This window comes from Oryx dammah, unplaced genomic scaffold, assembly GCF_014754425.2.
Source record: "Oryx dammah isolate SB20612 unplaced genomic scaffold, SCBI_Odam_1.1 HiC_scaffold_2, whole genome shotgun sequence".
Taxonomy (NCBI): domain Eukaryota; kingdom Metazoa; phylum Chordata; class Mammalia; order Artiodactyla; family Bovidae; genus Oryx; species Oryx dammah.
In genome coordinates this window covers 8,004,803-8,017,825 of record NW_024070186.1, presented here as the reverse complement: position 1 = coordinate 8,017,825, position 13,023 = coordinate 8,004,803, and the positions used below count along the sequence as shown (strand labels likewise).

At 37.9% G+C, this 13,023-nt stretch overlaps 1 protein-coding gene across 9 annotated transcripts in view; it reads left to right on the top strand.

Moving 5' to 3' along the window:
* TTC3 (tetratricopeptide repeat domain 3) overlaps positions 1-13,023 on the top strand; it is a 129,488-nt gene that overhangs the window by 58,675 nt on the left and 57,790 nt on the right. For all 9 annotated transcript variants that reach the window (XM_040264149.1, XM_040264113.1, XM_040264095.1 and 6 more), the window contains 4 exons: positions 4,440-4,574; positions 5,297-5,377; positions 7,572-7,684; positions 11,165-11,285. In XM_040264149.1, coding sequence (XP_040120083.1) covers positions 4,440-4,574; positions 5,297-5,377; positions 7,572-7,684; positions 11,165-11,285 — 450 coding nt within the window. The remainder of the gene's footprint in view (positions 1-4,439; positions 4,575-5,296; positions 5,378-7,571; positions 7,685-11,164; positions 11,286-13,023) is intronic.

The window sequence follows — 13,023 nt, the reverse complement described above, 5'->3', positions numbered from 1 at the left end:
CCTCCTGCCCGCAATCCCTCCCAGCATCAGAGTCTTTTCCAATAAGTCAACTCTTCGCATGAGGTGGCCAAAGTATTGGAGTTTCAGCTTTAGCATCAGTCCTTCCAAAGAACACCCAGGACTGATCTCCTTTAGAATGGACTGGAATAAGTCTACTTCTTACCTATTAAAAGAAAAAGTAATGAAATGGAACAACACATAAAGGATCCACAGAGCTAAAAGTTGACTCTTTGTCTTTGACAACATAAATAAAATTTATACACCAGTGACCCACTCCAGTACTCTTGCCTGGAAAATCCCATAGATGGAGGAGCCTGGTAGGCTGCAGTCCATGGGGTCGCTAAGAGTCAGACATGACTGAGCGACTTCACTTCACTTTTCACTTTCATGCATTGGAGAAGGAAATGGCAACCCACTCCAGTGTTCTTGCCTTGAGAATCCCAGGGACAGGGGAGCCTGGTGGGCTGCCGTCTGTGGGGTTGCACAGAGTCGGACATGACTGAAGCAACTTAGCAGCAGCAGCATGGAAACTAAACTGTGGTGTTGGAGAAGACTCTTTGAGAGTCCCTTGGACTGCAAGGAGGTCAAACCAGTCAATCCTAAAGGAAATCAGTCCTAAATATTCATTGGAAGGACTTGGTGCTGAATCTCCAATACTTAAGCCACCTGATGTGAAGAGCGGATTCATGAGAAAAGACCCTGATACTGGGAAAGATTGAAGGCAGGAGAAGGGGGTGACAGAGGATGAGATGGTTGGATGGCATCACCAACTCAATGGACATGAGTTTGAGTAAACTCCGGGAGTTGGTGATGGACAGGGAAGCCTGGCGTGCTGCAGTCCATGGGGTCACAAAGAGACACACCTGAGCAGCTGAATAGCAGCAGCGGACACTGCTGGGTTTCTCAGGCGGTGCTAGTGGTAAAGAATCTGCCTGCCAGCGCAGGAGATCCAGGGGACTTAGGTCCTGTTTCTGGGTCGGGAAGATCCTCCGGAGAAGAAAATGGCAACCCACTCCAGCAGTCCTGCCTGGAGAATTCCCTGGGGCCACAAAGAGTTGGAAAGAACTGAGCACACATGAACTGATAAAAGAAGATACGATAAAGCAATTTCAAGAATGGAAAAGGCACACTGCTCACAGACTCTTTACTATGACAATTACTGTATCAAAATACTATTATGAACATTATACCAAGAAACTTGAAAATGTATATAGATGAAAAAGACAAATTTCTAGAAAAATCCAGCTTATAAAAACTCACTCAGAAAGAAATAGAAACTTTAACAGGATCTGTGGATTACAACAAACTGTGGAAAATTCTTAAAGAGATGAGAATACCAGATCACCTTACCTGCCTCCTGAGAAATCTGTATGCAGGTCAAGAAGCAACAGTTAGAACTAGACATGGAATGATGGACTGGTTCATAATTGGGAAAGAAGTATGTCAAGGCTGTATATTGTCATCCTGCTTACTTATAAGCAAAGTACATCATGCGAAATGCCAGGCTGGATGAAGCTCAAGCTGAAATCAAGATTGCCTGGAGAAATATCAGTAACCTCATATATGCAGGTGACACCACCTTTATGGCAGAAAGCAAAGAGGAACTAAAGACCTCTTGTTGAAGATGAAAGACGAGAGTGAAAAAACTGGCTTAAAATTCAACATTCAAAAAAACAAAGATCATGGAATCTGGTCCCATCAAAAGAACAAAGTGGACTTAACACTGTCTGCTTCTTATTTCAAAGAGAAAGTGAAGTCACTCAGTTGTATCCGACTCTTTGCAACCCTGTGGACTGTAGCCCGCCAGACGACTCTGTCCATGGGATTGTCCAGGCAAGAATACTGGAGTGGGTTGCCATTTCCTTCTCCAGGGGATCTTCCCGACCCAACAATGGAACCTGGGTCTCCTGCATTGCAAGCAGGTACTTTACCGTCTGAGCCACTAGGGAAGCCCTAGTCCCATCACTACTGGTCCTGTCAATTCATGGCAAATAGATGAGGAAACAATGAAAACAGTGACCAACCTTTATTTTCTTGGGCTCCAAAATCACTGCAGACAGTAAGTGCAGCCATGAAATTTAAAAGACACTTGCTCCTTGGAAGAAAAGCTATGACAGACCTGGACAGCATGTTAGAAAGCAGAGACATTACTTTGCTGATAAAGGTCCGTCTAGTCAGTGCTGTGATTTTTCCAGTGATGATGTATGGATGTGAGAGCTGGACCATGAAAAAGGCTGGGTGCCAAAGAATTGATGCTTTTGAACTGTGGTGTTGGAGAAGACTCTTGAGAGTCCCTTGGACTGCAAGAAAATCAAACCAGTCCATCCTAAAGGAAATCAACCCTAAATCTTCATTGGAAGGACTGATGCTGAAGCTGAAGCTCCAATACTTTGGCCATCTGATGCGAGAGCTGACTGCTTGGAAAAGACCCTGATGCTGGGAAAGATTGAAGGTAGGAGAAGGGGACAACAGAGGATGAGATGGTTGGATGGCATCACTGACTCGATGGATAAGAGTATAAGCAAATCCCAGGAAATGGTGAAGGACAGGAAAGCCTGGTGTGTTGTAGTCCATACGGTTGCAAAGAGTCAGACACGACTGAACAACAACAGAATCCAGAATTTCCAGAACCAACCATAACTAGTCACTATTCCAGTCATTGAATACCTATAGACTATTTTCGGTGAAAAGTTGTTTGTTTTCATTAAATGTAATTCATACAAGTCTGCTTTGACAATTCAGTGCTCTGTAAATACAGATCTGTTTCTTCTAAAATAAAACACTGGATTTAAATCCCTCCCAAATGAATATTAACATGGAACACAATACTTATTTCAATATGTGAGTCCTTTTAAATTCTTTTATCTATTTTAGGTATATATGACATTTCTTTTTAAGGTCTGTTGGAATGAAGCAAGTTTCAAGCATTTTTAATGTTTCCTAATCAGTTTCAACAGCTTTCTAATTGTTGCGTGAAAGCGTTTTTAGAATTTCTAACAGTGTTTAAATTGTCACTCTATTTTGAGTTTACTTATCCTAAAGACTGAGGGACTTAAAGACAGTTTGTAAAGACAAAAGATTGCTTAAATAAAAATGACAGTTATTTTTGAGCTTTCATTTGTTTAACACACTTTTACTTAGGCCCCTGTGTATGCTGAGGACTGGCAGTGCCATTCAGCCCACTCATGGAGCTTTCAGTACAGACCACTAACTTGTACTGTATTGAGAGGATTAATACAGACCACTAACTTGTACTGTATTGAGAGGATTAATTTCCAATGGAAACATAAGGCAAATGGATCTGTTTTCTAGAATGAAAGATTAGAATGAAATTAGTTCATTCAAGGCTGATAAACTAGTATGTGTGCAGATAGCACATCATCTTCTGTAAGTGTTAAAATTCTTATTATAACATAAATATAGCTGTTGTTGAGCTATTTAAATACTGTATAGCAAATACCAAGTTTATGTGAGACCTGCTCTTTTCTATGTGTATTCAGGGGTAAAATTCTCTTAAACTTTGATGCACTGGACAAAAAGCAGTAGGTAGCTTTGTTTGTGACCAGACTGTTTTTCCCTGTGTGTGTTTTGGATCCTCATTGTTAGAAACAGTGAGGAATGTCATGCACATATTTGCATTTTCTGCTCCAGTGAACTACGTACACATGTATGTCAAGACGTGAGGAGATGTAAGTTTAGCCTGTAGTCTTATTTCTCCAGTCTCCATACAACTTTTCTGGCCTATAGCTATTGCCATGTAACTGAAATCTGAATTCAAATTATAATGTATATGCTCATGTATATTCAGATTATAAAGTTTTTCTCACTTTATTTCAGATGCATTATAGCAGTTTTTTCTTTATGCTCTTCCCTTTGCATTTAACCTAGTATTATAATATCTCTCCCAATAATTCTAATTATATTCAAGTACATGTTTAGGCAGGAATAGAGCTACTGATTGAAGTAGCCATTTCTTGCTGAGAATTAGGGTTTGTTTCAGGACATGAGGGCAGTTGTTGAAATCTGATAGTGACCCGTAAATTGATTGCTTGTTCTTACTTGTCTAATTGTTCAAGTCTCAGCCAAATAATATACTTACTTAAATGATGGTTAATGTTCTCCATTTGTGCTGTTAAAACTTCCAAACACTGTCTGTCTAGTCTGGTAAAGAGAACACGGCTTAATATTATAAAGTGAACCACCCTTTCCTGTCATGGGCAGCACTGGAAATGTTGGAATTAAGATGTGAAGCTGTACGTTTTAATTTCTACTTTAATGGTGGTATGCTGAAAAAGGACTATAATGCATAAAGGTTAGCTTTGCATATTTTATGATCAGTTATAAATAGTATAACTGCTTAATGATGAACTTTGGCATCTTATGTTTTAGACTAAACATTCACAGCTCTAGACTACTGAAATAGGATTTTTTTTTTGCAGGATTTTGCTAATATAATGAAAATGCTGAGAAGCTTAATCCAGGATGGCTACACGGCCTTGCTGGAGCAGCGCTGCCGCAGTGCCGCCCAGGCCTTCACAGAGTTGCTCAACGGTTTAGATCCTCAAAAAATAAAGGTAAAATCGCCTCCTGGTGATTTGTTTATCAGTGTGGACTCATTTCAGAGGAACGTAGACGAGAACCAAAACTTTGGTTTTGTTGTTTTAGTGTATCTTAGACCACGCTGAGATTGGCTGAACCTACTCTAGATTGTGAGAAGCAGACAATGCTCTGATTCAGCCTCTATGGTTGGCCTAGCTATACAGCCTGGGTTTAAACTCTCATTGCTTTATAGTTGGTGTTCGTTAGAGTTCTTGGCCTTTTCTCTTTATTAGAGTACAAAATCAAGGATTTGGACTCACTTTAGTCATATCTTTTCATCTACAAAGAAAGAATTGGCTAGGTAAATAGTTTATGTGGGGTTGTGAGAGAGCAAATATTGAGTTGGCCATAAAAGTTTGTTTGAGTTTTTCATAAGCTGGTATGGCAAAACCTGAATGGACTTTATGGCTAACCCAAGAATGTTACTCTTCCCATTTTTATGCAGAAGAACATGATATCAATTTTTGTATTATGAACCATGTTCAAGTAACTCTGATACAGTGATTCTGTGTTTTAAACACTTCATAGCAATATAATTGCATATCTTTGCAAAATATGTTTTCTAATTCTGTTTGGCCTTGACCCAATAGCAATTAGATTGTTTACACTTCTTTTAGTGTTGTGGTTATCATATCAGTATGGTGTAAATTGGGCAGAATTATGTTCAGATATTTAACAAGAGGATTTTTATTGACAGCAATTGAACCTGGCCATGATTAACTACGTGTTAGTAGTCTACGGACTTGCCATTTCACTCCTTGGAATAGGACAGCCTGAGGTAAGATTTGTAACAGTGATAATAGACTCTTAAAATACACCATTAACTTTAGAAGGTATGTTAAAATAGTTTTCCCTTCTGGGCTTGTTTCCTTCTGTGTACTTTTTTTCTCTTCCAGTTTTACTGAGATAATTGACATACAGCTTTGTATAATTTTAAGGTGTACAGCATAATGATGTGACTGATTAAATCATGAAATGTTTAGCACAGTAAGTTTAGGGAGTACTGTCTGTGTACTTTCTTTTTTTTTTTTTTTTTTAATTTATTTATTTATTTTTAATTTTTACTGAAATGTTTAGCACAGTAAGTTTAGGGAGTACTGTCTGTGTACTTTCTTGATAATTTTTTCTACACTTGATCTTGGCCAAAAGGCTGAGAAGCGATGATAATTTTTTCTGAAATGCCTAAATTTAATTTAGTTTGTGGTGTTTTTTTTTTTTTTTTTTTTTTTTTAAGAAAATTTAGTTTGTATTTCCATTAGAAAAAAGTCATGCCAGGTCACCAGTGGGAATCTACTTTTTATTAATATAAAAAGTAAAGGACCTGATGTGTCATGATAGATTTTGGAAATACATCGAGGGAAAAAGGCAAGTTGGAAATGTAGTAAACAATGTGATACCACTTATGTACAATTTGGAATATTTACAGAGCAGAAGTATATATTGTTTATGGCTATCTGCATCTTGTAAAAGAAAAAAAAATATGAACTAGCCTTATATATCAAGTTTAAGGTAATGGTTGCATTTGGTGATAGAAGAAAGGAGTTGGACTCGGGAGGTTAAAAGAAGGAGAGTTCAGCTTTGTGTTATACTGTTTTATTTTTAAAACCATGCTTAAAATGCTAATATTAATAGCTCTTAGTTCTGGATAGCAAGTACCTTGGGTATTTTATTATTTCCTAGAGTTCAGGGTTCCCATAACCACATGCAGTCAGGGTATGGGTGTGAGCACACCTGGTGTCCATTACTCACGGTCCTTCAGTGTGCCCCTGGAAAGCTTACTTACCTGCACTGCCCAGCATTATACTCTGCTTTCCATGGTGTTGGATTTTTGAAAAAAAGTAGAAATGGTTCTAGAATTAACCTCAGGTAGAAATTACCCTGTGTACCAACTTAGGCTCCAAGCTTCCTAAGCTAGATGAGGCTTAACCCTAACAGCTACCTAATGAGGTTCACTCTCTGAGTGGTCCACAGAGCCTGAGGGTCGTTTTTCCCATGACAGGCTGCTTTTCTTGTCCTGATGCGCCAGATGCATGTCTTCCATTAGGGACTCTCTGGCTCTGTTTTCTGGTAGATTTTTGAAGCCAGGGCGACATATTCTCAACAGAGTAATAATAAATATCATATTTTGCTTCATCAGAATTGAAGAAATAGTTTATTACATTTTTAATTTACTTTGATTTAATTTTGATTTTAAAAAAAGGGTGATAGAACTTAAAAGAATGATAGACATTTAAAAGAATTTCATCAGAGTATCTCCAGAAGGAATTGATGTATTTACTCCAGAAAAGCCCTTGCTTTAGGATGCCTCCTTTAGAACTGGCTTCAGAGCTTCTTATTAACTCCATTCTGTAGTGACATTTCCTTTATCACCCACAATGGAGTGATAGCCAGTATTACTTTGAGCTAAATATCTTTTGGATTTTTTTCCAAAACAAAATTCATTCAAAGCCCAGAGGCTTCCACTGTTGAGAATTGTCAAAAGAATATATTTTAAGTTCTAAATTTTTATTAAATAGCTGTTTTTAAGATACAGCATTTGTCTTATGTCACAAAACATTGTGGCAACATTATTGGAATTCCTGTGACTCTTAAGGGAGCAGTGCTTACTAGGATATATGTTATAGTGCATTTGCATCCAGATCAGTCTTTTTGCCATGAGCTTATTTCTTTTTTAGCCGGCACACACTGGGTCTTGTGTGTGTGTTAGTAAATGCTCATTTGGTGCATTGCCTGTGTTCAGTGCCAAGTTCTCATTCCAGAGCTGGATCATTTTGGTTCTGTGTCTGAGTATCCATATGGTCATATTTTATGTAATTGCTAAGAAAATGAAATGCAGAAGGTGTAATTTTTCCATAGAAATTTTTGGGTATACAGTGTTTTTAATATTACACAAAAAGAATCAACCTTCAGGTAAAATCTGTTCCCAGCCTTTTTTTCTCTGTAAGTGATCACTGTTCTCATTGCTGCCAAAGGAGTTATCTGAAGCTGAAAACCAATTTAAGAGGATGATTGAACACTACCCCAATGAGGGACTTGATTGCTTGGCCTACTGTGGAATTGGAAAAGTATATTTGAAAAAAAACAGGTTAGTGGAAACTGCACTACACTATGCTCTAGGCTGGTAACTCATTTGAAGTCTCATGGGATGATGATCCCTGTTCTGGAGTGATTCTGACATCTTTTCCTACATACTGTGATAATTGTGTTCACTTTGAGGACTGGCATTTCAATATTAATTATTAAAGTCAGCAATTCAGTTACCAGCGCTTTCTAATTTTGAGTCTAGTAAACTCGTTAATAATGTGGCACCAGAAGTTTTATGTTGTATGTTTTGGTATTTGTCATTTATAGATTGTGACTGACTTGATATAAATTAATGGGTTACATTACCCCTTCATGGATCACAGCCTTGTGGTGAAGGGGCTTGTTTACTCAGTGAAGCTATGAGCCATGCTGTGCAGGGTCACCCAAGGACGGATCGTAGTGAAGAGTTTTGACAAAATGTGGTCCACTGGAGGAGGGAATGGCAAATCACTCCAGTATTCTACTTCTCCTTCACTGATTACATAATCTTTGACTGTGTGAATCACAAACTGTGGGAAATTCTTTAAAGATGGAAATACCACATCACCTTACCTGTCTCCTGAGAAACCTATGTGCAGGTCAATAAACAACAGTTAGAACCTTACATGGAACAACTGACTGGTTCAAAATTGGGAAGGGAGCATAACAAGGCTGTATTTTGTCACCCTGTTTATATAACTTAAATGCAGAGTCAGTTCAGTTTAGTCCCTCAGTCATGTCCAACTCTGTGACCCCATGGACTGCAGCATGCCAGGCCTCCCTGTTCATCACCAACTACTGGAGCTTGCTCAGACTCAAGTCCATTGAGTTGGTGATGCCATCCAGCCATCTCATCCTCTGTCGTCCCCTTCTCCTCCTGCCCTCAATCTATATACAGAGTACATCATGCGAAATGCCAGGCTGGATAAATCACAAGCTGGAATCAAGACTTCTGGGGTGGGGGGTTCATGTTTGGGAACGCATGTACACCCGTGGTGGATTCATGTCAATGTATGGCAAAACCAATACAGAATTGTAAAGTAAAATAAAAAATAAATAAATAAATAAATAAAGAAAAGAAAGAAATGGCTCAAAAAAAAAAAACCCAAACAAGACTGCTGGGAGAAATATCACCAATCTCAGATATGCAGATGATACCACTCTTGATGGCAGAAAATGAAGAGGAACTAAAGAGCCTCTTAATGAGGGTGACAGAGGAGAGTGAGAAAGCTGGCTTAAAGCTCAGCTGTCAAAAAAAACTAAGGAAGGTCATGGCATCCAGTCCCATCACTTCATGGCAAATAGAAGGGGAAAAGTGAAAACAGTGACAGATTTTATTTTCTTAGGCTCCAAAATCACTGCAGACGGTGACTGCAACCATGAAATTAAAAGGTGCTTGCTCCTTGAAAGGAGACCTGTGACAACCTAGACAGCGTATTAAAAAGCAAAGAAAGACACTTTGCTGACAAAGGTCCGTATAGTCAAAGCTATGATTTTTTCAGTAGTCATGGTGGATCCAAGAGTTGGATTGTAAAGAAGGCTGTGTGCCAAAGAATTGATACTTCTGAATTGTTCTGGAGAAGTCCTTAAGAGTCCCTTGGATGGTGAGGAGACCAAACCAGTCAATCCTAAAGTAAAATCAACTCTGAATGTTCATTGGAAGGACTGATACTGAAACTGAAGCTCCAGTACTTTGGCCACCTGATGTGAAGAGTGGACTAAATGGAAAAGACCCTGATACTGGGAAAGATTGAGGGGTGGAGGAGAAGCAAGTACCAGGATGAGGTGGTTGGATGGCATCACTTACTATATGAACATGAATTTGAGCAAACTCCAGGAGACAGTGAAGGACCAGGAAGTCTGGCTTGCTGCAGTCACCTATTCTCCCCTCAAAACTTGTATGAGGATGATTTTAATATGAAGTATATATTTGTTGAAAAACATCATGAGTTAGAAGAAAGAAAAAAAAACTCTTTTCTGAACTTGTAGATGAAGTCCTTACTCAAACTTTCCTTGTTTCATTTCTTACCTCCCCAAATGTCTATGAGCATTAGGGGACAGGATTATGACTTGAGCATTCTAAAAAACAAAAACAACTCCCTGTTCCTGCCACTTAAACCCAGTATAGTGGTAGGTATGTTAGATTACTTTTATAAAGAAATAATTAACTTATTGAATATTATTCATAACTTTTAATTATCCTTAAATTTTCATCTTAACTATTTAGAGGAAATGTTATCAGACCATTGGGACTCTTGAGAACTCAACTTTACAGGCTGTCTAGAACCTTCTTTAAAGGTCTTTAAAGATTAAAGAAATTTCTTTTACTTCCTAAAGCTACTGTCTGACCATCTCAACTCTGTTAAGAATCAGAGGTAGTGAGGATTTTGCAATCATCTCCATGGTAATAACAAATGGAATTAATTTGAAAGTTTAGTGTAAGTTGTTTAGGACACACCCATTTAATGCAGTGACCACATGCACATATTCACTAGATCTAGGAAAATAACATAATCGTGGAGGTTATGATAAGTGAAGTGTTTTACCATTTTGAAAGTCATTTAAAATTTTAAAAAATTTTATTGAAGTATAGTTGATTTACAGTGTTGTGGAAAGGCTTTTAAATTTTAATTTCAAAATAATACAGTTTGGCATCCAGTGACCAATAAGCTAGCTGGTTTTTTGCTGTTGTAATGTGTAGTCTCTGGTTTAAAATCTTGCTGTTTATAACCATCTTACGGTGGATGGTGGTCTAGCTTTTCTGCAGATGAAGTCATCTACGCAAAGGTAAAAATGACTTCTTCAATTGGGAGATGGTTTCAAAATTGAAGAACAGGAGGAAACCTTTTGCTTCTGTAGTCTAACAAGAATAGAGACTGGGAGAACCTTATAATTCATTATTCTAGTATTCTTTGGTTGAATGAACTTTGGGAATCTATTGGTATTATTTTTTTAACTGTAAATTGGCACTAAAACATATTATATTTATAGTAAAACAGTTTACATACACATTTGTTGTGTTAAAATAATCAACTGCTTTATAGCTGAAGAAAGATGTCCAGAATACACGAGCTCTTTAACAGTTTTACAGCAGAGGGATTTTATTATAGCCATTTTAAATGAATCAAGTTAAAAAAATTTCCCCATTTATGATTAATTAGTTGAAGTGGACCTATGGTGTTGAACTACAAGGACCAAATTTGTTCAGTTTTCTGTTTTAATTGTGGAAAACTTTAAAAAATAAATTACAGCTTTAAATGAACTAGTGTGCACCTACCATAGTAAAGCCAGTGTCCTGGTAGACTTGTGTTTAATTTATATTACTTTTGTAGCAAAGAGTGATAATGTCTTGGTGTTTTGAAGAAAATATGGGTTACTGTGAATATTTCTGTGCAGTGATTTGTCAAATGTACTCTTCCTGGTAAGCTTGAAATCTGTGTGCCTGTGGGGAGTGGAAATTCATGTCACATCTTTAATACTTTCTTCGTAATTCTGACTTTAGATTTTTAGAAGCTCTTAATCATTTTGAGAAAGCAAGAACCTTGATCTGTCGTCTTCCTGGAGTGTTAACTTGGCCCACAAGTAATGTGGTTATTGAGGAGACTCAGCCAGGGAAGATAAAGGTAATTATTTCTGTAAAACTTCTTACTAACCATAAAAGCTCATCTGCACTCCTGTGCTCTTGACTCAGGTATAAGATGACAGAGAGGTAGTAACACTCTGTCCTCAGTTCCTTCATTTCCCCTTTAAAAACTGGTGGAATCACCAACATTTATTGAGTATTTCCTATTTGCCAATCATACACCTTCCATTTATCATTACCTGTACCTCTTCCAGCAACCCTATGTGATGAGCACTGTGATTATTCCCATTTGACAGATGAGGAAGATTATGTTTAGACAGATTCATTGATGAGTTCAAGATTAACCAGCTTGGAAATGGTGGAACTGACTTGACTCCAGGCATTCTGGCTAGAGTGCACTATTGTGTGCTGGCTGTACATAGAGGAAGATTTCACATTATTGTTTCCTTATACTTTCTATAGTTATTGATATTGTATTTGAAGACCTAAAAAGTATAAACTGGTCTCATGTCCAGAATCATGGGGTGCTTTGCCAGTTCTAGAAAGACTAAATCATGTAACTTGACTGGGATAGGCCTTTACTTGTGGTGAGCTCCAGTGTATACTCAGAACTTGCTTTTAACTAAAGCTTTTATAAGCATAGGAATCAACTCTTACTCTAATTAAAAGTAGCCAAAAGATCTGCATAGGAGTATCTGCCAACAGCTTGTATAAATAGATAATAAACGTGCAAAGTGTTTTCAACAATTAGCCATCAGAGAAATGCAAATAAAAACAGGGTACCACTTCACACCCATTAGGGTGGCTATAATCAAAAAGACAGTACAAGTGTTGTACAAGGATGTGGAGAAATCAGGACCCCCATACATTGCTATAAAATTTAAAATGGTGGAGCTGCTTTGGAAAACAGTCTGGCAGTTCTTCATTGGTTAAAGATAGAGTTACCAAATGACTGAACAATTTCAGTTCTAAATATACTCAGAGACAGGAACATATAAGTTCTCCCCAAAACTTACACATGAATGTTTATAGTAGCATTATTCAAAATAGTCAAAAAGTGGAAAGAACTCAAAGGCCATTAGTTGATGAATGGTTAAATAAAATGTGGTGTATCCATATAACACATTTGGCCATAAAAAGGAGTGAAGTAATGATACATATACAACATAGAAGAACCTTGAAAATGTTACGCTGAGTGAAAGCAGCCAGGTACGAAGTGCCAGATACTGTGTGATTCTGTTTAGCTGGAATCTCCACAGTAGGACTTTTTTCTTTGAGGGCTACACCATGTAGCATGTGGGATCTTGGTTGCCCAACCAAGGATCGACCCTGTGCCCCCTGCAATGGAAGCACATAGAGTGTTAACCACTGGACCTCCAATGAAGTGCTCACAATAGGAAAATCTATATATGAAGGCAGATATATTAGTGGTTGTCAGGGGATAGGGGACTGAGGAAAGATGAGGGATTACTCATGGGTATGGGATTTCTTGTTGGGTGGTGAAAATGTTTTAAATTTAGGCTATGGTGATGGTTACATGACTCTGAATATACCAACAAACCACTAAACTATACACTTTAAGTGCATGAATTGTATGGTACATGAATTATATATGAACAAAACTGTTATAAAAAATAAAACAGAGGGACTGTTGAATTTTCCTCTCTTTATTCTGGACTGGGATGGAGGCATTGGAACTACTGATAACAATGAACCATCCTGGGAAGCCTGGCATGAGTCTTGGGGGCTTCAGTGGCAGTGGTGTAATTCTTCAGAGG